Source organism: Macrotis lagotis, chromosome 1, assembly GCF_037893015.1.
Source record: "Macrotis lagotis isolate mMagLag1 chromosome 1, bilby.v1.9.chrom.fasta, whole genome shotgun sequence".
Classification (NCBI taxonomy): domain Eukaryota; kingdom Metazoa; phylum Chordata; class Mammalia; order Peramelemorphia; family Peramelidae; genus Macrotis; species Macrotis lagotis.
Window position 1 is genome coordinate 525,918,768 of NC_133658.1, and position 25,959 is coordinate 525,944,726.

At 32.4% G+C, this 25,959-nt stretch overlaps 1 protein-coding gene across 7 annotated transcripts in view; it reads left to right on the forward strand.

Moving 5' to 3' along the window:
- DMD (dystrophin) overlaps positions 1 to 25,959 on the forward strand; it is a 2,282,785-nt gene that overhangs the window by 1,363,242 nt on the left and 893,584 nt on the right. For all 7 annotated transcript variants that reach the window (XM_074220296.1, XM_074220284.1, XM_074220285.1 and 4 more), the window contains 2 exons: positions 14,127 to 14,274; positions 17,308 to 17,457. In XM_074220296.1, coding sequence (XP_074076397.1) covers positions 14,127 to 14,274; positions 17,308 to 17,457 — 298 coding nt within the window. The remainder of the gene's footprint in view (positions 1 to 14,126; positions 14,275 to 17,307; positions 17,458 to 25,959) is intronic.

Here is a 25,959-nt window from a genome sequence, read left to right on the forward strand (position 1 = left end):
AAGAAATAGCCAAAAAACTATAAGCCTACAAAAGCATTTCACATAACTGATAAAGATTTTTTTTCCCCACATCTTACTTACAGATCCCCACACAATGCTAGGCAATGTTACAGGGTTTCAAACTGATTCATGTTAATCATAATTTTCTTATGCTACAAATAAAATAACAAGGTTAGTTTATAAATGAATTTTTATCTTCTAGGAGCTTATCAATAAACCATGGGTGGATGGCATCCTTACAAATGTCAATCCTGATAAAAAAAAAAAATTGGGGGAAATTTTATATAGAAAGAATGAAGAATAATAAAAACTGAATTGGGTAACCAATGAAATTTCAAATGGATGACATGGTTTTAAAATATGATTCTCTCAAAGCATAACATTTGCTTAAAATTCCTATTGACAGGCTGGAGAGTAAATGTTTACAAATAACAATAGAATTTTCTCTTTCCTCATCCAAAATATCTCTTGAGTTTTGTTGATCAGATAAGGAATTCACTGGTGCCATCACTGAGATGACCAGGTGGTACTGACACAAGACCAAGTCAGTGTTGTAGGAGAGACGTCTTACAAAGCAGAGTGATATTTTATAACTATTAGTTAAAGGTTAAGAGACTAGTTTCTGGGGCAGCTAGGTGGCGCAGTGGATAAATCACCGGCCCTGGAGTCAGGAGTACCTGGGTTCAAATCTGTTGATTTGACAGTTGCCTTGCAAAAAAACCTTAAAAAAAAGAGACTAATTTCTGATCAGAAATGTATAGTTCAGAAGAATTAATTCCAATTTAAAGAGTATCAGATTAGACAATACATTTTCCTATTTTTAAATAACAGATGGTAAGTAAATTTTGCTTTCAGTCATATATATGTATATATTTCAGTCATATATATATTTATGTATGTATGTATATTCCCTTCCATAAATATGTGATGAGTGACAAAAATTATACTTTCTTCTTTTATTAACAAAAGACTTTGTGAGGTTGTTAATACTTTATAACCAATATTAAACATCAAAACAAATCAAATTACAGAATCAAAGGTGACTAAATTACTCCCCGATTTCACATTTTTCTTTTTAACCACAAGGTGGGGACCTTTTCTATCAAAGGCCTCCCAGCCCCCTTTTTCTGTTTTGGTTTTTTGTAAGGCAAATGGGGTTAAGTGGCTTGCCCAAGGCCACACAGCTAGGTAATTAAGTGTCTGAGACTGGATTTGAACCCAGGTACTCCTGACTCCAGGGCTGGTGCTTTATCCACTGCGCCACCTAGCCACCCCAGGATAAGTCTTAGACCAAAAGAAATTAACTTATGTCCAGGACTTGAAGTCAGACAATAGACTTATGTCAGAAATTTTACCATCACAAAGAAATGAAACAATAAGGGAATATATATATTTTTAGGAAGGAAGTGGTGTAGAGAATTAAGAATGTAGCAGAAAACAAAATCTATAATCTTTTAATGCTGTTAAAGTCAAGGAAGCCAGTTACTGGTGTGGAAGGGTCTTTGCTCTTGAGATGTAAATTAACTCCTATTGTTCCATTGTTTAATATAAAATTTGTATCCTGTCTCCTCCTTTCCAACTCCCAGTCTTCAACCTTCTACCTGATTCTGGTCCTGTAATGGAGGGAGGGAGTTCCCCTTTCATCCTCAGTGCCTGGATAAGGAGGCAAGGCTATAAAATCTGAACAGAACCTCTGCTTGTGGCTGACCCAGCTCTCCCTCTGATTGTCTTTGCTTATCTCCCTCCCACTTGCTGGGTCTGGGTTTTTGTTATTCATTCTATTTTAAGTGCTTGTTGACCCTGCCTGGAGAAAAAGTTTCTTTAACCTGTTTACTTTGCTATATTTCATAATAAAATCTTAAGAAGTTTCAACATCCCAGAGTGTGCAAATTCTTTTGCTTTTCAGTGGCGCCCAAATTCCTATGCTTATCCAGTGACCCCAAAAATCCCAGCAACAACATTTATATTATTTAAATTTGTTTAGGGTTATGGAACATTATCTTCATTTACAATATATGTTTCTAAGCTCTTGTCTAATTCAGACAATCTTTGTACCTTTGGTAAGTGGGTCTCTTTTTGGATTCCTCTGAAGGAAGCATTCATCAGTACAAACAGAAGTAATATATGGTTGAAGTAAAGTATCTTTATGCCTCATCTCAATCCCCTCTTAACAGCTAGTTATACAAAAGCTTTAACAATCAACTACTTACTCACTTTTGTATCCCATGGGGACCAAGATTTTTCAGTAAACCTCTCTCAATCTGTTGAAGAACTTGACCGATTTAAGTTTGACATCATATAATCATTATTTTCTCTTAGTATTCTTTCTGGCAAAAGGTATAGCTAAGTGATAGTTTTTTTTTTCCCACTTCTCCCTTAGCTGAGAGATAATGTGGGTTTTCAATATCAATAGTATCTCTGTCTCCAGAGATTCCAAAACAGAAATCAATAGACAATCATGGATGATACCAAAAAGTTAGAGGGAGGATATAAAGACTATGGCATTGTTCACATGGAGTCATATATATGAAAGCCAAATGTTAAGTCCTCTGAAATTTTGGTTCTGCTATCAACCACTGTTATGTTCATCAGGGTGCTAATGAAACTCAAATTATAGATCCCCATGAGAAAGATAAAGTGTAGTTCTAGACTTCTTAATGCTAGTCAAAATTAACAAATCCTTGAGCAATGTGCTTTCAAGGTACCTACCTTGATCTGAATAGATCTGGCAAGAAATCCATACACTGAGAAATACTATTTTCATGATTCTTCAGCAACTATGAAAGATCCTGGTTGATTGAATTTTTATGTGTGTGTGTGTGTATGTATTTGTGTGTGTATGTATATATATGCATATATATCATAAAATAGTCATCAATAATATTTATTGCAATAGCCTACTTGTTAATCTTTCCCCACTCCAGTCCATTCTCCATCCAGCCACCAAAATGATTTTCCTAAAGCAGAAATCCAAACATTTCAACAATAAATACATCTCATTCTTATTGGTGTGATGTATAGACATCTTAGGCAATTTAATATTTCTGGGGAGTATTAGAGCCTCTCTTGACCTACATACGCCAAACTATCAGGTACAATTATCATGGCTGCAGGAAGATATGGACTGGTTTCAGTTCTGTACTCCATTGAACAGCTCCAATTTGTTTTAGTAGCAAGATTCCTTGTTTTAATAGTAAGCAGTTGTTTTAGTAGTAAGTTCCCTTTGAGAGACTGAAACTTGAATTGTTTAGTATCACTATCTCTTACTTAGTGACTTCCATAAGAAATTTTAAGTTTGCTCAGGGTATCCCAAGTATAGGTAGTTTGAATTACCTAATCCTTCCAAACGAAATCTTTTTTGAGCATATAAAGTTATTTTCATTAAGTGATTCTCATAAGATGACTGAATCACAATGATTTTTTGTGCTTTACTATCCAGCACAACAATATAGCGCAGATGCTCATAGTCATAATAACCTCTCTATAAAGTCTTATGAGACAAGACAGAAATGAAAGAAGCATATGGTCTATGTATTCTTCTCTGCCTTTCTGGGTTTCTCTTAATAGTGATCATGTGATCAGACTGGAGTGATCTCCTTCCCCTTGTATCATAATCTTTCAATTTGTCCATTGGTCTATGCTTCACCAGGTTTTTGGTAAGTCTCTTTGGGCAACTGAAGCAATTAGCATTGAAAATTTATGAAAGGTGGTATCTTCTTTTACCTTTTGCATCTACTAAAATATTTTCTGATCTTTTACTAATTTATCATAGGATCAAGAGCATTGCATTGATATAACAGTAATAGAGATGTCCTCCAGATTGAGTTAGTGTTATAGATCTTTTGTCATTTTCAGTGACTCCAATTGTTTATATTTTTTTAGTCTTTTAACCAGTTTCATAGATGTCTTTCCTCCCATGCCAAGATTTGAAATGGTGGTCCCTTTGTTTTAAATGATATTTTCAAACTCTAAGAGCACTATTTCTCCAACAGAGTAGAATCATTAAATGATTCAAAAAAATTTAAGCATACCTCACTCAAGTTTTTTCCCTTTTGATTCAAAGATATCTTGAGACACTGATACTTCCCATCAAATAATTCATGTTGTCTCTGACAATCTTTTAGTGACTCTCTTGCATACCCTAACTTAGATATCTAAGGATTCTTCCCCAGCAAAGGAGGGCATCATTCCTATCAAGGACCTACTGTGTGTGTGTGTGTGTGTGTGTGTGTGTGTGTGTGTGTGTGTGTGTTATATCTTTCCACTCTTGTGGACCTTATTTAGGCTCTGTTCATGGCTGACATTCTTCTGCCTCATTAATAACTAATCCTCTGTCTGAGAAGAAGAATTTTGATTTTGGCATAAAGAATGAAAGTTTAGTCTCTATGACTCATCTGCATAAAGGTTTCCCATTATAATGACTAGTCTTATCTCAACTTACAATGCAAGCATTTATACAGATTTGTACCTCAGCTACCATGCTAAGCTAAGCCAATATCTTTACTCAACTTTCTAAAGCATTCTTTTGCTTTCATTTTCTAGGGAAGGTTTTAAGATAATTTTCTAGGATGGTCCCATATATAGATTCTTTTTAGGGATTTATACCAGTTCTGGTATTTCCTGAACTCTTTCCAGAATAAATTCTTCTACAATCCACCTGTTCTTACATATAGAACCTTTCTCCAAATATCTGTAATCCCCTATGGATTTTGATGTCAATAGCATAATTTTTCAAATTCTACACAAATAAATTTTTTTCACACATATAGTTTCAAAATACTGATTAATATTTTTACATAATTTTACATAAGCCAATTTTACATAAGTCAACCAACAAAACAGTTAGTTTAAATTACCTTGAGTCTTTTAGCACTCCCAACTACCTACTACTAATTAGGCAAAGTAATTTTCCTAAAGCATAAGTCTTTTATCATCTCTCTTTGTTTCTCATTAAACTTCACCCTCTTTATTGATTCTAGGAAAAGAATAATAAATGTTTTTCAATCATTCCAGTCAGGCCAAATTTCTTGTGACCCATTTGAGCTTTCATTGTAAAGATACTGTAGTGATTTGCTATTTTCTTCTCCAGCTCATTTTACAGATGAGGAAACTGAGGTAAGGGGTATTAAGTGACTTGCTCAGGGTCACACAGCTAGTATCTGAAGACAGATTTTACTCAGAAAGATTAATCTTTTTGACTCCAGATCTGGCTTTTTATCCACTCCACCACTTAACTGTCCAAATATAAAATACTCTAATATTCAATTTCTTCATTTCAAATTTTCTTATACCTGTTCTTCTCTACACAGTTAAATTCTAGCAATATCTGCCTTCTTACCATTCATAGAATATGATGCTCTATCTCCCAGCTCCATGATTTTTATTTTTTTTTAGTTTTTGCAAGGCAATGTGCCCAAGGCCACACAGCTAGGTAATTATTAAATGCCTTAGGTCACATTTGAACTCAGGTACTCCTGACTCCAGGGCCAGAGCTCTATCCACTGCCCCACCTAGCTGCCCCCTCTGTGACTTTTCTATGGTTATTTCAATGGACAATTGTCCATTCTTGGAATGCTCTCCCTTTTTACTTCTTGTTCTCCACTTCAAATCTCACCTTAAATCCTACATTCTAAAGTAGAATTTCCCAATATGCTCCTCCCCAATCTTCTGCTACTAGTATAATTTCACTAAAATCACTGTTCAATTACTTTCAATATATCTTTTATGTATTTAGTTGTTTACCTATTGTCTCCAATATTGGAATGTAAATTCCTGAGAGTCTGAACCTTCATTTTGATTTTCTTTTTATTCCCAGAGCTTACCAAGTGCTTTACATATAGTAACAGAGCTAATAAATGCTTGTTGACTGACTGATCTAAGGAAGATGAATTACAGATTTAGTTTTATATTCTACAAAACACAGTAAGGAAATGCTCTAAAACTTTTGAAATGTAGCAAGAAACAGTTGAGGAAATATGCAAATAGCAGCAATTAGAGCAACTGTATTATACTCCCTCTCCTAAATAACTATTTCTATCATAGCTGACTCCATTAAATAGCAGGTATTTATATGCTAATGCAACAAAATAATGTAATCAATTCTGCTTAGAGAAGGTAACAGAAAGCTAAAAAAACTTAAATATAAAACAGCTGGATGACAGGAGCCCAAAAAAAAAACTCAGGTCAGAAGTTTTGAAATGTTATAGGGAAAAATATAGTCTTTTACTTGAGTTAAAAAAAAAAATCAATTCCCCAAGAAACAGGTAGGAAAACATGAAAAGACAACTATTTGTCTGAAAAAGATCTGTGAGTTTTCATTGACAGCTAGTACAACATGACTCAACTTAGTATATATCAGTCAAGAAAAATTAATTTGATTCTGAGTTTTGTTATTGTTGTTCAGTCATGTGTGACTATTTGTGATCCTATTTGAAGTTTTCTTGGCAAAGATACTGGAGTGGTTTTCTGTTTCTTCAGCTCATTTTAAGAATGAGGAAACTGAGGCAAACCAAGTGTTTAAGGCTGGATTTTTAACTCAGATCTTTCTTACTTCAGGCTTGAAATTCTATCCACTGAGCCACTTACATGCCCCTACATAAGTAACTACATAATGTGAAACGGCATTTCAGGATTTCCTAAACATAATCTCTCTCGAGAATTTTGTTTAATATTTGGTTCTACATTTTAGGAAAGATATTTATGAGATTAATGATATCCAAAGAAGGACAATCAGGATGGGGGAAGAACCTGGTGATTATGCTAAATGAATATCAATTGAAGATCCTAGACATGTTGAACCTGGAGAAGACTTAAGGAGGAAATGTTAGTTGTTGTCATGTTTTCTGACTATTTGTATTAAGAGCTATCTATGAAAGAGAGATCAGATTTGTTCTGTTTGTATCCAAAGGGCAAAAGAAGGAGTCAAAGATATAAATTGCAAAATGACAAATTTAGTTTTGATATCAGAAAAAAAAAATTCCCAAAAGGGTACTAACTTCCTGCTCATTCAGCTTCACCAAGTGGTCTTCTCTTTGATTTCATGACCTATATTTCAGGTATATGGTAGAAGTGATGCTTCTTCACTTACTTATTTTGCCTTCTGTGTCCTCAGAACCTCTTCCAACATTAAGATTCTGATACTAAAAACAAATTTATTCATGATGGGATGACATTAAAGATAGATCATTGTGTCACATTCCTCATTGACTTCATTTTCCTTCTAGGCCATATTTAATGTTAGAAATCCCAATTGATAGGAGGGAGAGGAGCATATATTAAACCCCTGCTATGTTTCAGACACTGTGCTGCTATTATTATCTTTATTTTGCAGTTGGAAAAACTGAGGCAGACATATGTTAGGTGACTTGCCCAAGATAACATAACTAGTATGAGTCACAGCCTAACTGTGCTCAATCTACTACTTCTTCTTATGATAAAATTATAAGGCATTCTCTATAGCTTCTAGTGGCTTTGAAAAATCTATTGGCATCATTGCATGTCTAAATTAAGAAGAAATCTGATTAATCAATCTAATGTTCAACCAGGGTTTGAAGTTCTTTCAGGAATAGATAAGGGAACTGGTTGGGAGGGTGATGCTCTAAAATACTATATATGATTAACAGAAACAACCTGGGCCTATTCTGAGCTGTTCCCATTCTCAAAACCTACTTGATATTCATTTAGTCATTTAATCTGCATTTTTATTAATAGTTGAACTGAATCCTATTCTAAATCTAAGCAAGAGAAAATATTTATATTCAACGTGGTACCTACCCTAATGGACTTAACAGCATAGTTGGGAGAATAATATATAGATGACTTTAATTCACATAGTTAATAAGCATTTATTAGGTATCTTTTTTTGTGCTAGGCAGTGTATATACATATATATATATATATATATATATATACATATATATGTATGTATATAAAATTTAGCTAAATACAGGAAAAACTATACAGTTATATACACAGTGTGAGACCTTGGGCAAGTCACTTAATCCTGATTGCCTTGCATCCAGGGCCATTTTCAGTTGGTCTGAGTTATACCTGGCCACTGGATCCAGATGACTCTGGAGGAGAAAGTGAGCTTGGTGACTTAGCACAGCCCCCCACCCCATTCAATTCATGTGCTTGGCAGCACCTCCCAAATATCATGGTCTTCTTTGAGAAGGAAGGACAGACATCATCATCATCACTGGCTAAATATGAAAAAAGGAGGGAAGGCACTAAGATTAGAGGGTTTGGGGAAAGGCATCCTAGAGAAAGTGGGATTTTAATTGGGACTTAAAGGATTTAAATTGGGATTTAAAGGGGTGACAAGAATGGAAATGAGGAGGAAGAACATTACAGATATGGGGCATAGCATGTAAAAAGACTTAGAGCTCAGAGATGGAATGTCTTGTTCAAAGAGTAGCAAGGAGGCCAGTGTCACTAGATCACATGGTATATGAAAGAAGTAATATATGTAATATATAAGAAGTTTTAAAAAAGTGAAAATGAGGGAAGGATGGATTATGAAAGGCTTTGAATTTTAAACAGGAGATTTTATATTTGATCTTAGAAGTGATAGAAACAACTGGGGTTTATTGAGTAGGGGTGAGATAACATTGTTGAACCTGAACCTGTACTTTAGGATGATCATTTTGGCAACTGAATAGAGTACAAACTGGAATGGGGAGAAACTTGTGGTAGGCAAAACAACTAGCAAGCAATAGTCAAGGAATAGTCAAGATGTGAGGAAGTAAGAGTTTGCATCAAGTGGTGGTAGTATTAGAGGAGAGAATATCTGTGAGAAGTTACAAAAATGAAATCATCAGGCCTTGGCAATATATTAGATTTGGGGACAGTGTGAGAGATGGTGAGAAGTTGAGAATAATGCCTAGAATACTGAGAAGTAGTGCTCTCAACAGTAAGAGGTAAATTTAGAAGTGGGGTGGGATTTGGGAATGAAGATAATGAAGACAGTTTTTGACATAACGAATTTAAGGTATCTCCAGGACATCCAATTTGAGATATCTAATTAGCAGTTGCAGTTAAAAGCCTGGATATAAGCAGGGAAATTAGGGCTGGATAAATAGATTTGAAAATCATCAGCATAGATATGGTATTTAAAGCTAAGAGAACCAATGGGATCACTGAGTAAAATAATATAGGACAGAGTCTCGTGTGACACCCATTTGTTAACAGGTAGACCTAGATGAAGATCTTCTAAAGGAGACTAAGAAGAAATGGTCAGAAAGGAGGAGAATTAGAAGACAAAAATCTAGAGAGAAGAGATTATAAGGAAGAAGGTGATCGATAGTGTCAAAATCTGCAGAGAGGTTAAGAAGAATAAAGACTGAGAAAAGGCCATTGAATTTGACAATTAAGAAATCACTGATAACTTTAGAGAGAGAAGTTTCAGCTGAAGATTAGGTTGGAAGGCAAATTGTAGTGAATTAATAAGAATGAGAGGAGAGAAAGTGGAGGAATCTATTGCTGATGACCTTTCAAAGAAATTTATCCTCAAAGATCAGGAAACATGGGATGATAGCTGATAGCAAGGAAGGAAGGATGAAGAGAATTTTTTTTTTTTAAGAATGAGAGACAAAGATATATCTTTCATTTCTGGACTCAACCTCATCTATAAAATAGGGCATTAGACAAAATGATCTCTGTTGCTCTTTTTTAGCACAACAATTCTGCTCCTATGAGCTGCAATCTTTCTGCTAAACTATAGAGATATGAAAAGAACCAGGAAAATGTGGTGGATAGATAAGAGTGGAGAGAAAATATCTAACTAATAAAGGGTTGTCAAGACTATGAAATGCTGCTTAAAGAAAAGAGGAAGTTGCAATGAGATCTTGGTCTTTAGGAGATAATTGCTAGACTAGATAAAAATGATTTATAGACAAGTCAAAAGACAAATTTGAAATTCAGAGTATTATTAATTTATGGAAAGAGGCATGAATTTGAAACAAGGGTACAAGGGTTATCTCTAGAATGATTTCTGTGGTCCCTTTTAACTCTTAATTTATGCTCCTATGATTGTATGAGTTAGGGCAGGTATTATTCTAATTCTTTAGAATTAGAAGAATTCTGTAGAAGAGACATCTGGAGCAAGGATTGATATAATGGACTTTTACCCAAAGTCTCAGAGGTAATAGGTAAAGACTCAAAACTAAAATTCAAGTCTTGACTCTTCTTATATAATACTTACCTTGTGATTCTCCCAGGAGTATTTGAATATAAATAAAACCTAAAGATTTAAAAATAAATTAATGAATACAGAAATATACATCGGGTATCAGAAAAACAAATGAAGCAAACATTTGGTAAATTAATGGACTTTCTCCAGAAATCAACCATGGAAGTGACTGTAGAACATGAATAGCATTTTAACCATGAAACTGTGACTCATACTATATGTACTGATAAGCACACTGTACAAAATGATATATTTATAGCTCTCCTTTTCTACTTATGCAAATCGTCCACTATAATGTTATTCTACTTTCTGAACCTTCATTAAGAATATTTACAATATAAATTATAAAATAACCAATGCTTCAACCAGGAAACCACTGCTTTGGGGGAAATAGCTAAATGCCTTGCAATGACTCTAAAAATAAAATATCTAAGGCTTAATTGCAGATGGGTAATGTTAAATATCCCATTCATTATTATTACTACCACATGCCTGAATAAATCCTATCATAAACATTAAGCTAGTAGGTAAACAAAGAAATAACACTTCATGTGATGAATGCCAATATAATGCATTTTAAACAGTTCTGTCAAGACAGCCTTTTGAATATTTACAAATTATCACTTGTGAAATTTCAAATCAAACTTTTGCAATTAGTAGAAAACATGCATAGTTTGGCAAACAGAACATAACCAGATTAGGGTTATGCTGACTGCATCATATATTTATCCTAAAGGGTAAAAAAAAAAACTGAAAGAAGAGGACTACAAAATGTTTCTTTTTTTAAAAAAAATTACATCTTTTAAAAAAGATCATCAGGAAAATTTGCACTCATTAACATAATGTCACTGAGAATATTATGGCAAAAAGCTTATCTGAAACATCTCTTTTAGTATGTGCTTTACATCATGTATTTAATCTTGAGATTACTAGGAAAAATGCTATTAAAATCCATGAAATCTTATAAAAGTCTCCAACTTTTGCACTATAACTGGAGGATAATTATAGAATGTACTTAATTATATATTATGTATGAGTAAGTACCTACTGCATTCACTATCTTAATGTACTATAAAAGTAGAAAGTGGAGCACATTTAGGAAAGAGATATTTTATGGTAGTTATGGGTTTTTTTCTAAGACAAGATATATTAAAATAAAAGGCAGTTGATCATGTTATGATCATAACTTATATGCAAAAACATGCATTGAATTCCATCCAATGCTAACTCATATGAATTTAAGGAAGCCTTTACTCTTTGGGACTAAGGTATTATTTTTGTTCATTCATCTGCTATAAATAATTTCAGCTCCCTGGAACTACTTTGTAATGGCAAATAGTTTTAGAAATTAATCTCTTGCTATGCTAGATATTTCAACTCAAATTTCAGAACTTATTTATCCCAATTCTATACACCTTGAACATTTACATAATTTTCTTTCCTTAACTTCAATTCCCCAATTTTCTTTTAACTTTGTGAAATGAAGGTATAGATTTTTTTTAATCACTCACTATAATGATCAGAAATCAATATTAAATTTTATATTTTCACTCAGAGTTTATATTACAATCAAGGGTTTCAACATTTTGGATTTTGCTTCTTTTAATTTCTTCTTTCTTTCCATATTCCAAATAAATGACTTTTTATTGAGATTATTTCTGTGAGTAGGACAAAGAGAAGAAGAAAAGTTTTAAGGGCATTCTTGATCATGAGGTAGGATTAGTATTTAGGATTTCATTTCCAAATTTGGAAGTTTTTATTTTTAGCATTTTTTTCATTTCCCTGATCATTAATTTTCATTTTTTATCCCATTTTCTGAATCTGAAGTAGAACCTTGCTTCTAGGCAGATACTGAAGAAGGTGAAAACTTTTGCTTAACTGATCTTTTCCTTTAAAAAGTTTCCAAAATAGATTTGTAAGAGTTTTTTAATTGGTGGATGAACACTTTTACTTGGAATGATATAAAGGACAGAATGCTAGATTTTGAGAATGGAAGACCTAGTGTTGTAACCCAACATAAATCATATAACCTCTATCGACTTCAGTCCTCCTCATCTGGAAAATGGGAACAATAATATCTATAATATTTACCCCACCTCTGCCCCCAGGATAAATTATAATGATATTATATAAGGTGACTTGAAAACTTTAAAATACTTTGTAGGTGTAACCTATTGGGATATTTAAGGCAGCAGGAAAAAAGAAATTTTAGGCAATTGAGGAACAATTAAAATTGCAAAGGAAGTTATTAAGGAAGAGTATAAATTAAGTAGATTGACAAAGATTATTGAAACAGAAAAGAGAGATTGGAACAGCTAGGAAATGAAATTAATTAATGAAAATTACTCAGTGACCTCAACTCTAATCTTATGTATACTGTAGTACTTAGAAAAGTAGCCTGTGGAGTTTTATACTGAAAAGAAATAATGGTTGGAAGAAGGATTCAACAAGAAAATGATAGTTACTTTTATTATAGGATTTTCTTTCATATATTTTAGAAGAAATTCAAAAATAATCTTTAAAAGCAAATTAGTTTACTTAGCTATAGTTTTTAAATATATTATTTGAAAACTATTATTTAAAAGTATTTGACCTGAGTATTAAATGTTTTATAACTTCATATTCATTTTTGGCAAACTGATTTAGATATTATAATTCAATTTCTGTATTCTATCAATCAAATTACATTTATCATAGTGCTTAAAGAAGTATGATAATTCAGTTGTTTAATTTAATAGTCATTCCATTCTTTAAGAGAAAAATAGCATTTTAAAAATATATTTTACGTGTTTTATTGTCTTTATTACAATATTTTATGCTATTATAATTTTCTATTTAAAAGTCAAAATTCATTTTTCTTAACCATTTTAAATTTAGTTAATCCCAATGTAAAAAAAGTATTAAAAAGACATGATATTGCTGGGGATACCAAAAATAAAAAATTTTGGTCATTCCCCTAAAGGGACTTATAATAAATAATGGAAAATAGGTGAAAGAAGTATAATAAAAGGGAGAATATGATAAATGACCCAAAAGTGGTAAAGATAGCTGTAGCTTTCTAAGTAAAGTTGGATCACATTTCACTGTGTCAGAAATATCTTCCTTCAAGTACATTTTAAGGAATCTTGAACGATTGAGAGGCTTTTGACCTGACAGACTTTAATTGGGGTATTGGCAGAATGGATTTTTAGGAAGAGGTAATAGCATGAAAAAACCTGGGGTCGGGCCTTGTTTAAATGGTGAGTTGGGCTGGGGAGGAGGAATTTAAGGGGAATAGCAGTTACATGTGGTGGTGGGGGAAAAGTAGTTAGGTTAGTGGAGGTCCATATTGGTTTTAAGAACAATTTTGAGCAGCTAAATCATTTTCACTATTATAAATACTTAACTGTAAAGGACCTATGAAGGAAAATACTATGTACATTCAAAGAAAGTGTTGATAAATAGTATAGAATGAATTATATGTGTGCGTTTTTGTGTCTTATAACTATCACTCTAGTATAGTTTAGAAATGCTTGTTTTGTTTCTTAACTTTAGAATAAGATAAAATTTTTAAAAATACTGAATATAGGGGCAGCTAGGCGGCACAGTGAACAGAGCACCGACCTTGGAGTCAGGAGTACCTGGGTTCAAATTCAACCTCAGACGCTTAATAATTACGTAGCCCTGTGGCATTGGGCAAGCCGCTTAACCCCATTGCCTTAAAAAAATCTAAAAAAAAAAAGTTAAAAATACTGAATGATGTCATGGTGAAGTGTTTACATTTCATCTAGTTGACAGTGAGGAACCATTTAATGTTTTTGTATAGGAGAATAACAAAAATTATTTTAATCTAAATGAATATTTTTTTTTTCTTTAATAAAAGACATGTGATCTTTTAATTTGCTTTTCAAATTATGAGAAATATGTTATTAATAATAACTTTGCTGTTTTACTCTAGGTTAGAAGAACAAAAGAATATTTTGTCAGAATTTGAAGGTGACTTGAATGAATTTATTTTATGGTTAAAGGAAGCAGAAAGCATTGTCAGTATCCCCCTTGAACCAGGAAATGAACAGCAATTAAAGGATATCCTAGAAAAAGTCAAGGTAACTTTTGATGTTTTTAAATTCCCCATTTAGTTATACTTTTAAAGTGTTTACCTTTTTTAAAATTTAGTATTTGTTAATAATTATTTTCAAGTTTCTGCACTAAGAAATTTGGGTCAATATTTTATTTTCTCTTCACCTTATATTATTACAAGCCTTTTTAGATTTATAATATTCTACTTTTCCTATTTGCTTTTGTGACCTTGCCATATTCCTGGAGAATGTTGTATGGCATAGACTTATTTTGAAATTAAATTTAGTTAAATTAGGTTTAATTTTGAGGATAATTATTATGTGAAGATAGAGTATCACAAACTGGACAGGGTTAAAATAATTATTTTTAATATGTTTCATAGTACAGCTTAAGGTATGTAGATAGATGAGGTTACTATAGGTATCTTATTGCCAAATTGCTTCAATTTCAAATCAAAAGGGTTCCAGGTGAAAATAGTAACTTGTTTTTCTTTCTCTCTGAGTTAACACAATGACCCTGAATACAGTTAAGTCAATTTGCAAGATTTGTGTGCTCACCTTTTTTGAATGTTTTGGTTATTTCCTAATTGTCTTACCATTGACAAGACGATGGGTGATTAAAAAATGAAATAGAATTAACTTATTTTAATTCTTGTATCAAAGGTCTTGCCTTTGGGGGAGGGGTAGATAACACTGAACATAGATAATTAAAAATGAGACAGTTTGACAAAGGAATATTAACAGCTATAGGCATCATGGAAGATTTTAGGAAAGAACTGAGACCTGAGCTGAATCTTGAAGGAAGATAAAAATTCTGAGTGAATGAAATGAAAAGACAATACATTGAAGACGTGGTATTTGAGTCATGCAAATATACAGAGACAAGAAATACAGTGTTCTGATTGGTGAATTGGCTATCGTCTCCTTTGACTGGATAATATATTGAATAAACAAGAAAAATGTGGTGTAATCCTAGAAAAGGTATCAGAACTAGATTCTAGGAGATCTTCAATACCAGTAAGAAAATATTATAGTTTATCTCAGAAGCAATAAGAAGCTAAAAATCCTTTGAAGAGTGCAATGACATGGTCAGACTCATGCTTTAGGAAAGTTGTTTTGACACTTGTATGGAGGATAGATTAAAACAAGGAAAACAATTTGGAACCTATTATGGTTCAGGCATGAAGCAATGAGACCCTGAACTGTGGTGGTGGGTGTGTAAATGAACATAAGGGAGTGTATATTGGAGATATTATGAATGTAGAATAGATAAGATGGCCATAGTGGGTGAGTGGAAGAGGAAAGTGAAGGACAACTACAAGTCTACAAAACTGAGATAGAAGATTCAATGCCTATACAGATATACTAGAATGGTAGTACCTTTACAGAAACAGGAAACTTTGGAAAAAGTAAGGGTTTGTGGAGAAAGATGATGAATTCTGTTTTGTATTGTTGAATTTAAGATATAAGTACATATGTGGCTTCCACATATAAATACATATAAATATGGCTTCTACATTTCAAAGACATTAAATCTTTGGAAACTTTAAAAGCAAATAAATAAGTATCAATGGAAAGTAGAACTACTGGTAATTTAATGGGTCCATTGGATTGAATATACTAAAATCATATTCTTCAAGAAATTTTTGGTACCTGAGAAATAACTAGCATTGTGAGATCAAAATCGTAAATTACATTTTCACATTTTTATGTCACACACAAATGATCCCATTTCCTCCTTGGATATCTGTTTCCAGAATGCACTTAAGAAGTAATATAAATATCTGGTTCAAAAATCATATTTTAGCAGACATTGATAATTCAATAAGCAAACATTTTCTAAAAATTTTACCTGTATGCACAGCTTTGTTGGTAATGAGGAACAGCAAAATGAGAATAAATAATTCTTGCTGTCAGTTAATCTATAATCTAATCATTGAGATAACTCTAACTAAGAAAATCAGGTAAAGCATTATGGTCATGTTAATTGTTGATATGGGATTTTAATGATGCTTTGGATGTGGCCAATTAGAGATTATAGAGAAAAGGGAATTCTAAAATGGACAATGTGAGCAAATACATTATGGCAAATAAAGCACAGAATATATTAAGGGAATAATGAGTAGACCAATATGACTAGTATATAAAAATAAAAAGGAGAACAAGGAGAATATATAGGATCTACCTTCATCACTGAGGGCCTTGAATGCTATTTCAAAGAGTTTGAACTGTATTTTGGAGGCAATGGGGTTCATATATGATGAGAACTATACAAAATTTAGGAAAATTCTATAAGAGTGACAAGTTAAACTAAAGGACCAAAGACTGGAGGCTGTTAACTGGGGTAATGTTAGTATGAGGAAGAAAAAGAGATTTATTTCAAGGAGGTATTATCAGCAGAAGATGGGAATTGATTATATAAGGAGGAAAAGAAATAAGGTTCAAAAGTGATTGTGTCCTTTTAAGCCTAGGAAGATTATGTTCATTCAAATTCTTTCTTTACATGGGAAATGTTCTACACACACACACACACACACACACACACACACACACACACATTATATCAACTTTATATATAAACTATAATTTGGGAAATTAATGAAACTTACAAATCTTGGACATTATCTTCTTAGTTGGTGTTCTATTCTCAGAATGTCCTCATTCTCTGGTGACTTGCTCACTGGACAGAATCACATAAATTGAGGCAAGTCTATATTGATGATCTGATTGTATTTAAGCAGTTACTTAAATTTAAAGATATATTGATGCAACTTTATGTCACAATTACACAAAATGGTCCATGATTTTTTTGTTAAAAAGATGTTTTCTCCAGGGTCTTAGACAATAGGTCTTTTTTTCCCCTGGAATAGGTTGAATTGCCTGGAATCCAGCTGTTGCAGCTTATTATCTTTGACCTGTTTGGAAAACTGGGGTTTTTTAATATTAGCTTGAGTATTTGACTAGGTCATTTCATTTGATAGATTTATCAATAGGGACAAAGATAAGGAGGTTGAAACCCACAGTAATTCATTGCAAATGATGCTGCTTTTGCCATTTCAGTTACGAGTGGAAGAGTTGCCTGGACGCCAGGGAATACTGAAACGATTAAATGAAACAGGAGGTTCAGTTCTTATAAGTGAAACTATAAAGCCAGAAGAACAAGATAAACTAGAGAATAAACGCAAAGAAGCAAACCTTCGATGGATAAAGGTCAGATATTTTGGCAAAAACCTCTTATCTCATGTGCAATGTGCTACAAGTGTCTATTTCTTTGTGTTGTGAGCTAGTGTGCCAGCTCAGCTGTATAATTTGTCACAGTTGAAATTTGGGGCAATATGAGAAGAAAGTGTAAGAGCTGAAATATACAGTGCTGTTCTTCAACATAAATTATTTCTAAGAGTTGGTCTGGAAATTGCCTAAGTAATTAATTGAATGTTCAGTTGTGCATGGAAAGCCTTTAGAAGTGATGAAGGTGACCCATGCAAAAAGTAAAATAAAGCAAAATCCCCAATTCTCAGGCAGAGGATTTACTAAATAAATGATGGATGCGTGAAATTTATGCAGGTCCATATGCATGCACAAAAATGCCACCAAGAAACCTATAACAAACACCCAAACTATCTTGGGAGCCCTCAACTTACAATATCTTGCATATTCATTTCAACTTTTTTTTGTTATTTTTAATTTTGGATTTTAAGAAAATAAATATGATTACAGAAACTTTCATGTGCAATGCTTTTCTCAATCTTGGATATTAGCTATGAATTTCAGGTACATTTACTGTCATTCAACATCCATATCAAGCAATATATTTTCATCAATATATAAATAATATAAAAATTTTTTAAACTAGGATCATGACAAGCAGATTTTGCAGAAGTGCAATATTCAAGATTGAATGTCAAAATAATATTTTCATTCTAAAATAGAAAATAAACAATTGTTGTGTGAAGGATCTTGCAGAGAAACTTTTTATTCTCAGACAATTTGAAAAGAAATAATGCAGACTAAATTTAGAAAGGTATCAGATTATTTATTTCATTATTTTAAAACTATAGTGGTAAAGTTTCTTTGACAGTTTGTCTAAATAATGTATTCAATAACTAAAACAGGTACTTCTTTAAAAGAAGTATAAAAAAATTCTTTATTATATTATTAGTCTCATATAGCAGGAGTAAAGTAGCAACTTGAAAAATAAGTAGTTTAAAATAATTTTAAATATAAAAACTTTCATCTAAAACAATCAAATAAACATGAAACAAAGGGTAAGATTATAAAACAACTTGTTCTATCTTTTCAAGGATAAAACAGATTTCAAAAATAAAGAACAATAAAAAAGATTCATTTTTAGGAATCATAGATTTGGACCTAGGATAGACTTACTTTACAGAAGAGGAAAATGAAGTTCGTAGAGGTTGAATGCCTTGCCTAAGGTGAGGCAGTTTGACAGAGCTGGAATTTAATTCCAATTTAGTTCTTTTAACTCTGAATCTAGTTCCCTATCTTTGGTTATGCCCCCTTTCAGTCTTCCTTGAAAAACTTCTGCTACCTTTTATAATATTTCCTTTCCTTCTGTTAAAAAATATATAGTTATTATACAAAGTGCTAGTGCATAATAAATATTTAATAAATGCTAGTTGACTTATCAGTATATTTATACTGGCAATATATATATATATATATATGTATGTATGTATGTATATATGTGTGTGTATGCATAGTTACATACATAACCAGCATACACATTCCCTTATCTGCTTCATATTCATCATTTTATGATTAATTGCAATATCTCCAATTTTTGCCCCTATAGATAGTTTCCAATTGTTTTTATTAGTATAAATAATGTGATGTTTTATGCATTTAATTTAAAGGAAGGTAAATAATAATTTATCTAACTTGTCCTACTTTATTGTTAATCTGCTTTGAAAACCTGATTCATAATTCCATTTTTCTCATCTTTAAATGAGGCAATCGAATCATAGATTTCTAAGGCCCTTTCCTATTCCCATATTCAATAATATTTTTTTGGTAATTCTGAAAATTTAAGATACAAATGAAAACTGGCAGAATTTATTATTAAGCCACCATCTGTATTTGTTGCTTTTATTGTCCAGTCTCATATTATGTCTGGTTTTTATGCCTTTGCTAGTTACCAACTCTTGGTTAGGTCATGGTTAAGACTGTTGAAGAAAAAAAAATTATCACTCCAGTACATAACTTGTTATTCCTAATAATTAGAGATGTCCATAAGTAGAATGACTATACAGAAGGTAATGAATGAAATCCCCATTACTGGAGACTTTCAGATGGAGTTTGGATGACTACTTTTCATAGATGTTTAAAGGAATGACTTTTCAAGAGTTTATTGGATTAGATGAACTTTGTGTTTCCTATTGATATTTCAAGGATCAAAATGACTAAACTTTTCCCTCTTTCACTGAGCAAACTCCCTTCCCTCTTACCCCTCCAACAAAGTGTGATATATGATTATTAATATCCTTGTTATAGGCAAGAAATATTCTACCAGGAAAATTTGAAATATCATTGAGAAATGCTTATCTTGAAAATCAATTTGGATATTAAACCACTCATTCCTCTATTATTTTCATCACTTAATTTTCGTATTATAATTTTTACAAAGCTTTTTAAAAAAATAAAATAATTACCCTGTATTACAGAGATTAGGTCAAAGAGACTGTGAAGATAATATTTTTTTCAATACAGTATCTTTCCATTTGCTTTTTTAGGCAAATAATGATTTAAAAATGAGTAAAAATGTAACAACTTATTAGAAAAAGGAAATAAATCCCTTGAAGATTCATCTTAATAAAATACACAAGCATACATATTTACTCTTTCTGCCTCTCTGCCTGCCTCTCTCTCTCTCTCTCCCTCTCTCCCTCTCTCCCTCTCCCTCGCTCCAAAGAGTTTATTTGTATATATGTGTATACTCTTGGGTTTAAAGGCAGAATGTTTAAAGTTATCTCTTTTCAAGTCTTTTCATGACATAGAATTTATTGCCCTATAGTGATTGATGGGATCATAGAGGACAAATCAAATACTAAATGGAGATTTCTAATCTGAAATAAATTTTTTAGCTTTCTTTTCTATTTTGCTGTGGGGCATCTAAATTTTGCAATATTTACTTTTGTGAGAATGGAGGAGTTTTCCTGCCTTTCTAAATATAATAGTAATAAAATGACGTTTTAATATGCTACTAACTTAAACTAAACTTGAAAGAGGACAAAGATTAAATACCATGTTAAAAGCACAAATAATATATTCTAATCCTAGTTTCATTTATTACCATCTTCTGAGAAGTCAATTTTTTTGCAGAAATGAAAATGATATTTTTATCAAAGGTCATACTAATAAAGAGATTAAAATTCAGTCATAATCTTTATACCCATGCATCAAGGTGTTTGAGTTTATTTTAATAATTAAACTTCTGCATCTATATCCAGGTAAGAAGTTCACCTAGTGTTTCAAAGCATAGAAAAGAGACCCTGAGCACTAGGCAATGTATTTGTTTTTTGTCATATACCTGCCAGGACACATAACAGATCAGTAATGGGTTTCTTACCTTTTATTGTGTAGTAAATGGATTGACAGATTATACCTAGGGCCAGTGAACCATGAAATCAGAGGTTCAGAGGAAGGAGTTTATCACTCTTTAATGTTATTCTTGTCTGGTATCAGCCAAGAGGAATGAGGTAGATTATCAGAGAATAAACTGTATACCAGAATCACCATTCCCCTTATTTGTCTACCTTAGGCTTTAAGACAAGGTTACAGTATGGATTATGAAGGTAGCAATCATTGCTTGATGGAGACATTGTGTTTTATTCCATTTTAATTGGTCTGTTGGTATGAGAACTTATTATAAAACACTGAAAAGATGATTCCCTTGTTAGAGGTAATCATTTTGTTCTGGTGCAGAAATAAAATAATTTGTGTAGAGTGACATGTTTGTTTAATTTGGAAACATTTTCAGTATTACTAAGAAAAATGTAGTTTATCTTTGGTTTGACTGACCAAATATTGAGAAAGCTGAACAAGAGTAAGAAAAATTCTTAAAACTAAAGTTATATAAAGCTTATAGTTTTGGCACCAAGTTTATCTTGTTAATTTTGATGGTTAAATTTGAGTTATTTATAAATGATAAAATTACTTGAAGATTAATCTTAATAGCAAAGACATATATATATATATAGATATAGATATAGATATTCATTCTCTCTCTCTCTCTCTCTCTCTCTCTCTCTCTCTCTCTCTCTCTCTCTCTCTCTCTCCCCCTCCCTCCCTCCCTCTCTCTCCCCTCTCTTTCTCTCCAGAGAAGGATATTTCTTAATGGTATACACTTACACAGATACCTAAGACTAATTTCTTATGACAATTATACATAAAGCCATTTTCTAATTTAGATTTTACTAATTAGGGAAGTAGTCTTTGGAAATACTTTGCCTCTGCAAGGCCCAGCTTCTTCTCCCCTCGGTGAGTTCCTCCTATAGCCTCCATTTTGTGGTGATACCCAAGCCAGCTTTCATTTGTCTCTGGGCTTTGTTCCTGCTTTGAAGACTTTCATGTCCTGCCTTTGTGCTGAGGCGCTTTATTTCCCTCTTTTTAAGCTTCCTTTTGTTATCTTTCCTCATTAGAATGTAAACTGCTTGAGCTCAGGGACTCTATTTCTTTTTTGCTTATATCATCAGTATTTTGGACAATGCCCAGTCCTTATGAGTGTGCTGCTTATTCCCTTCTTTCTTTTCCTCCTAAGCACATCAATTCTTAAATTAATCCATGATCTCATGGGTGGGTTGCTGGTCTTCCCAACAGTTATATAGATTGCAGTTCATTTCTACCTTTCCCCCTTGTGTTTCCTTATCTACAATTGGAAATAAATCCCATAATGAATCCACTCACTATGCAGAAGGACTACCTCTAGGCCTTTTAACATGCCTTGGGTTCCTTCACAGTCCACAGATTATTTCTTTGTTATCCTTCTGTTTTACCATGTGACTGATCAATCTATTTTTATTTTTATTTTTATTTTGTAGCATCTTTATTTTTTTTCATCCATATGCTCAAGTATATTTTTAAGTTACAAAATTTCCTTCCATTCTCCCTTCCCACCCCCACCCCCCTTAGTAGTGAACAGTCAGGTTAGCATTGAGCATACATGTTTTTGATAAAACATGTTTACAGATGAGTGATTTTTGATGTAAGGACTTAGTATTAAGGGAAAGCGATACATAAAAAATAATTTTTATTGTGTCCATCTGATTCTGAAGGGATTTTTGTTTTGTTTTGTTTTGTTTTAATTTTTCTTCCTCTGAATGGGGATAATATTGTCTATAGCCAGTCTAATATGGTTGTTCTAACTATCGAAACAGCTGAGAGGAGCTATTTCCATCAAAGTTATTCATCTCACAATGTTGTTGATGTGTACACTGTTCTCTTGGTTCTACTCCCTTCTCTCAGCATCAGATCCTGTAAGTCATTCCATGCTTCTCTAGAGTCTGACCATTGATGATTTCTTACAGAACAATAGTATTACACAGTTGTGCCATAACTTGTTTAGCCTGATTATAGACCTAGAATTGAAATTGCTGGGTAAAAAGGAATCAACATTTTTATTGCTCTTTTAACCTATTTTCCTTTTTCTTCTTCTTTTTTTTGGTTTTTGCAAGGCAATGGGGTTAAGTTACTTGCCCAAGGTCACATAGCTAGGTAATTATTAAGTGTCTATGACTTGATTTGAACTCAGATCCTTCTGACTCCAGAGCTGGTGCTCTATCCACTGCACAACCTGGCTGTCCCCCACCTATTTTTCTAACCATATATTTATCTTCTGGAAGAGATTATTTATTCTATATCCTGCATATAATTCATTGTTGGAAATGTTCTACAGTTCACTTAGGTTTATAAAATCTCTCTCCATTTCTTTCAGTCTTTCAGATCTGTTTTGCCTCTTTGGTGATTATGATGCTGTATGATTCTTAGCAACATAAAAATAAGTAAATAACTCTATATTATCTATATCTATTTATATCTATCTCTAAAGCTATATCTATCTAAGATATAAATATTAAAATATAGACAGAGCTTTATCTAGGTATAGATGTCAATTGATTTAGATATAGATGAATGACAGAATGAAATTGGGGTGGTGCCACCTAGCGGTGCCTGCTACAACTCTGCCATCAAGGTGTTAAATAAGAAGTCAGACTACTTGTCATTCACACCATCTAACACTGGAGGTGGTTATTCAGCAGCAGCAAAGCTTTCTCTGGCTTTGGGAGAGCTGATTCTCTCTTGCTATTTCCATCTCCTTATAGATAAGTTGTTACTTTACTTTTTGTCCAGGATTAGACACTAGTCTGAGTTGCCCAATCAAATTTTGACTCATAGTTATCCCCATCCTTCCAGGGAAAACAGTCCTCTGATCTCTGAAATCATTGTTTCTTACTGATTCCCCTACTGCACTAGGACACACTCTAATTACTTTGTGTTTTTGTTCCAGATCTATTATTTTATTGTTATAGGGGATCCCAGATAAGGAAACCCTCCCTTACCAATTTATATCCATAACTGCTCTATAATATACATCTAAGGAAATATTTGAACTCAGATCTTCTTGAATCCTTGAAACCAATTTTCTATATATTTCACACTATATCTCATTATTATTGTTGCTATAAAATAAAAGAATTTTTATATTGTTTAAATTACTAGAACAATGAAGGTCCTAGAAAGTCAGCCATTATCAACTTTCCAAAGTGACCAGTGGGATATATCTTTTTTGTAGAAATCTTTGGTATAGTGATAAATTAATCAGAGGTAGTTATTTTTTGTCCTTTCTTCAGTAGAACTAGGAATGAGACAAACAAGGGAATAGTGAAGATAAATGGATAGGATACAGTTTATGTCTTTATGCCTAGTCCCTTTGATAATTTAATAAGAAATGGATTCTAACTATTAAAAAACAAATAATCTTCACCTGCTTGTTTTCCCCAGCTCTGTGTGGAAATGTAAGCAGATGTTCAGGTTTGCAGATTTTGTATTAAATCCAAGAATATTACAGAACCTCCTAAATGCAAATTATTATTAACTGAACAATTCCATTAAATTAGTTATCTTTCTATTGTTAACATTGGAATGAAAAGGGGGGCTTCTATAATTGGCTCTATTATATGCACAGAATTAGTGCTCTTAAAGATTCATTTTTCAGTTTTTTATATACATTTAATGTTTTAAATTATAATCATTTATTAGGTACTTACCTGTACACTGGGACTACAAATAAAATGCAACAGTTCTTGCTTTCAAGAAGCTTAAATTCTAGTAAGTAATGTATAGTAGTTTTAGTCTATCTTCCATGATTTTTCCCCCCCATCTCATTATGTTTTGAACTCTAAATCACAAATCCTTATGCTTTCCCAGGTCTTACTACCTAAAGTTTTATATCCTTAAGAATCACTTATTTTTGTGTCTCTGCATAACTATAATGTGGGGAAATAATATAATAATAAAACAATAAAATTAGATAATAATTTTTAAAATTTAAATTAAATAATAATAATAAATATTTTTAAAATATTTCATAAGATTGTTAATAGGATCAAAAGAAATAATGTATAAGAAAATACTTTAAAATGCAAAGTACTATTGTTAGCTCCTTGATAAATTTTCTTTCACAACATACCCATTAACTAGGTGAGCCCTTTTTCATAGTCCTTCTACTTTCCATACTTTTACATTTTATCAGTTGGTTACCTTAACAGTTCTCATGGATTCAAGATCATTTCTATGCAAATTATATTTTTGATAGATAGATGTAAGTATAGATATAGATATATACATTTACATATGTGCCTGTAAACATAGAATTTCAAAGAAAAAACAATTACTGAAAAACTATGGCCTAGAAATTTCAAAGACTACCCCACCTATACCAGTTAGTCAATGATTTTAAAGAAGGTACAGCCATTACTAGTAATGATGATAAAGAATGTGGTGCCATCTGAATGATTTTTAGTTTTTACTGAGTTTCAAAAGATTAACACCTTTTGAAAAAGAAAAGACAACTAAAATTAAAGAAATTTGCTCATTAAAAACTGGGAATTCTAGAGGGCACAGTGGAAGAGGTGGAAAAATCTGGAGTAGGGTGCTGAGGTGAGATATGGAAAAGGTAGATGTGGAAGCCAATGAGAGGGATTAGAGAGGAACAATTTCTTCTTTGATTCTATTTTCTTATATTATTTGAATAGCTCAATAAATCTGAGTTCCTTGGATACATTTTTTGTAAGTCTTGTGTAACACTGTTAGAGGTAGGAGCCACTTAGGTAGTATAGTTGACCAGTGATGAATCCCTCCCTCAGCATCCCCTTTTCTTCTGGAGTTTTAAAAAAGCCATACTCTGCTTCAACAAATAACTTTTTGTTGTTATTGCTATTTAGCCTAGAGAAATGAAATGGCTCCTTATGTATACGTGGTCACCCTTTCTACTAATTTATAGAATTTATAGAACACAAAAAGTTAGGAGTACAATCTCAATCACTCTAGAGATTACAGTTTAGAAAATGCTTAACATTTAGGTAGAGGTTTGAGTTTTTCTTAATTTATGGTTATCTCTAAGTTCTATATATCTATATATCTATATATCTATCTCTAAGTTCTATATATCTATATTTCTATATATCTATATTTTCT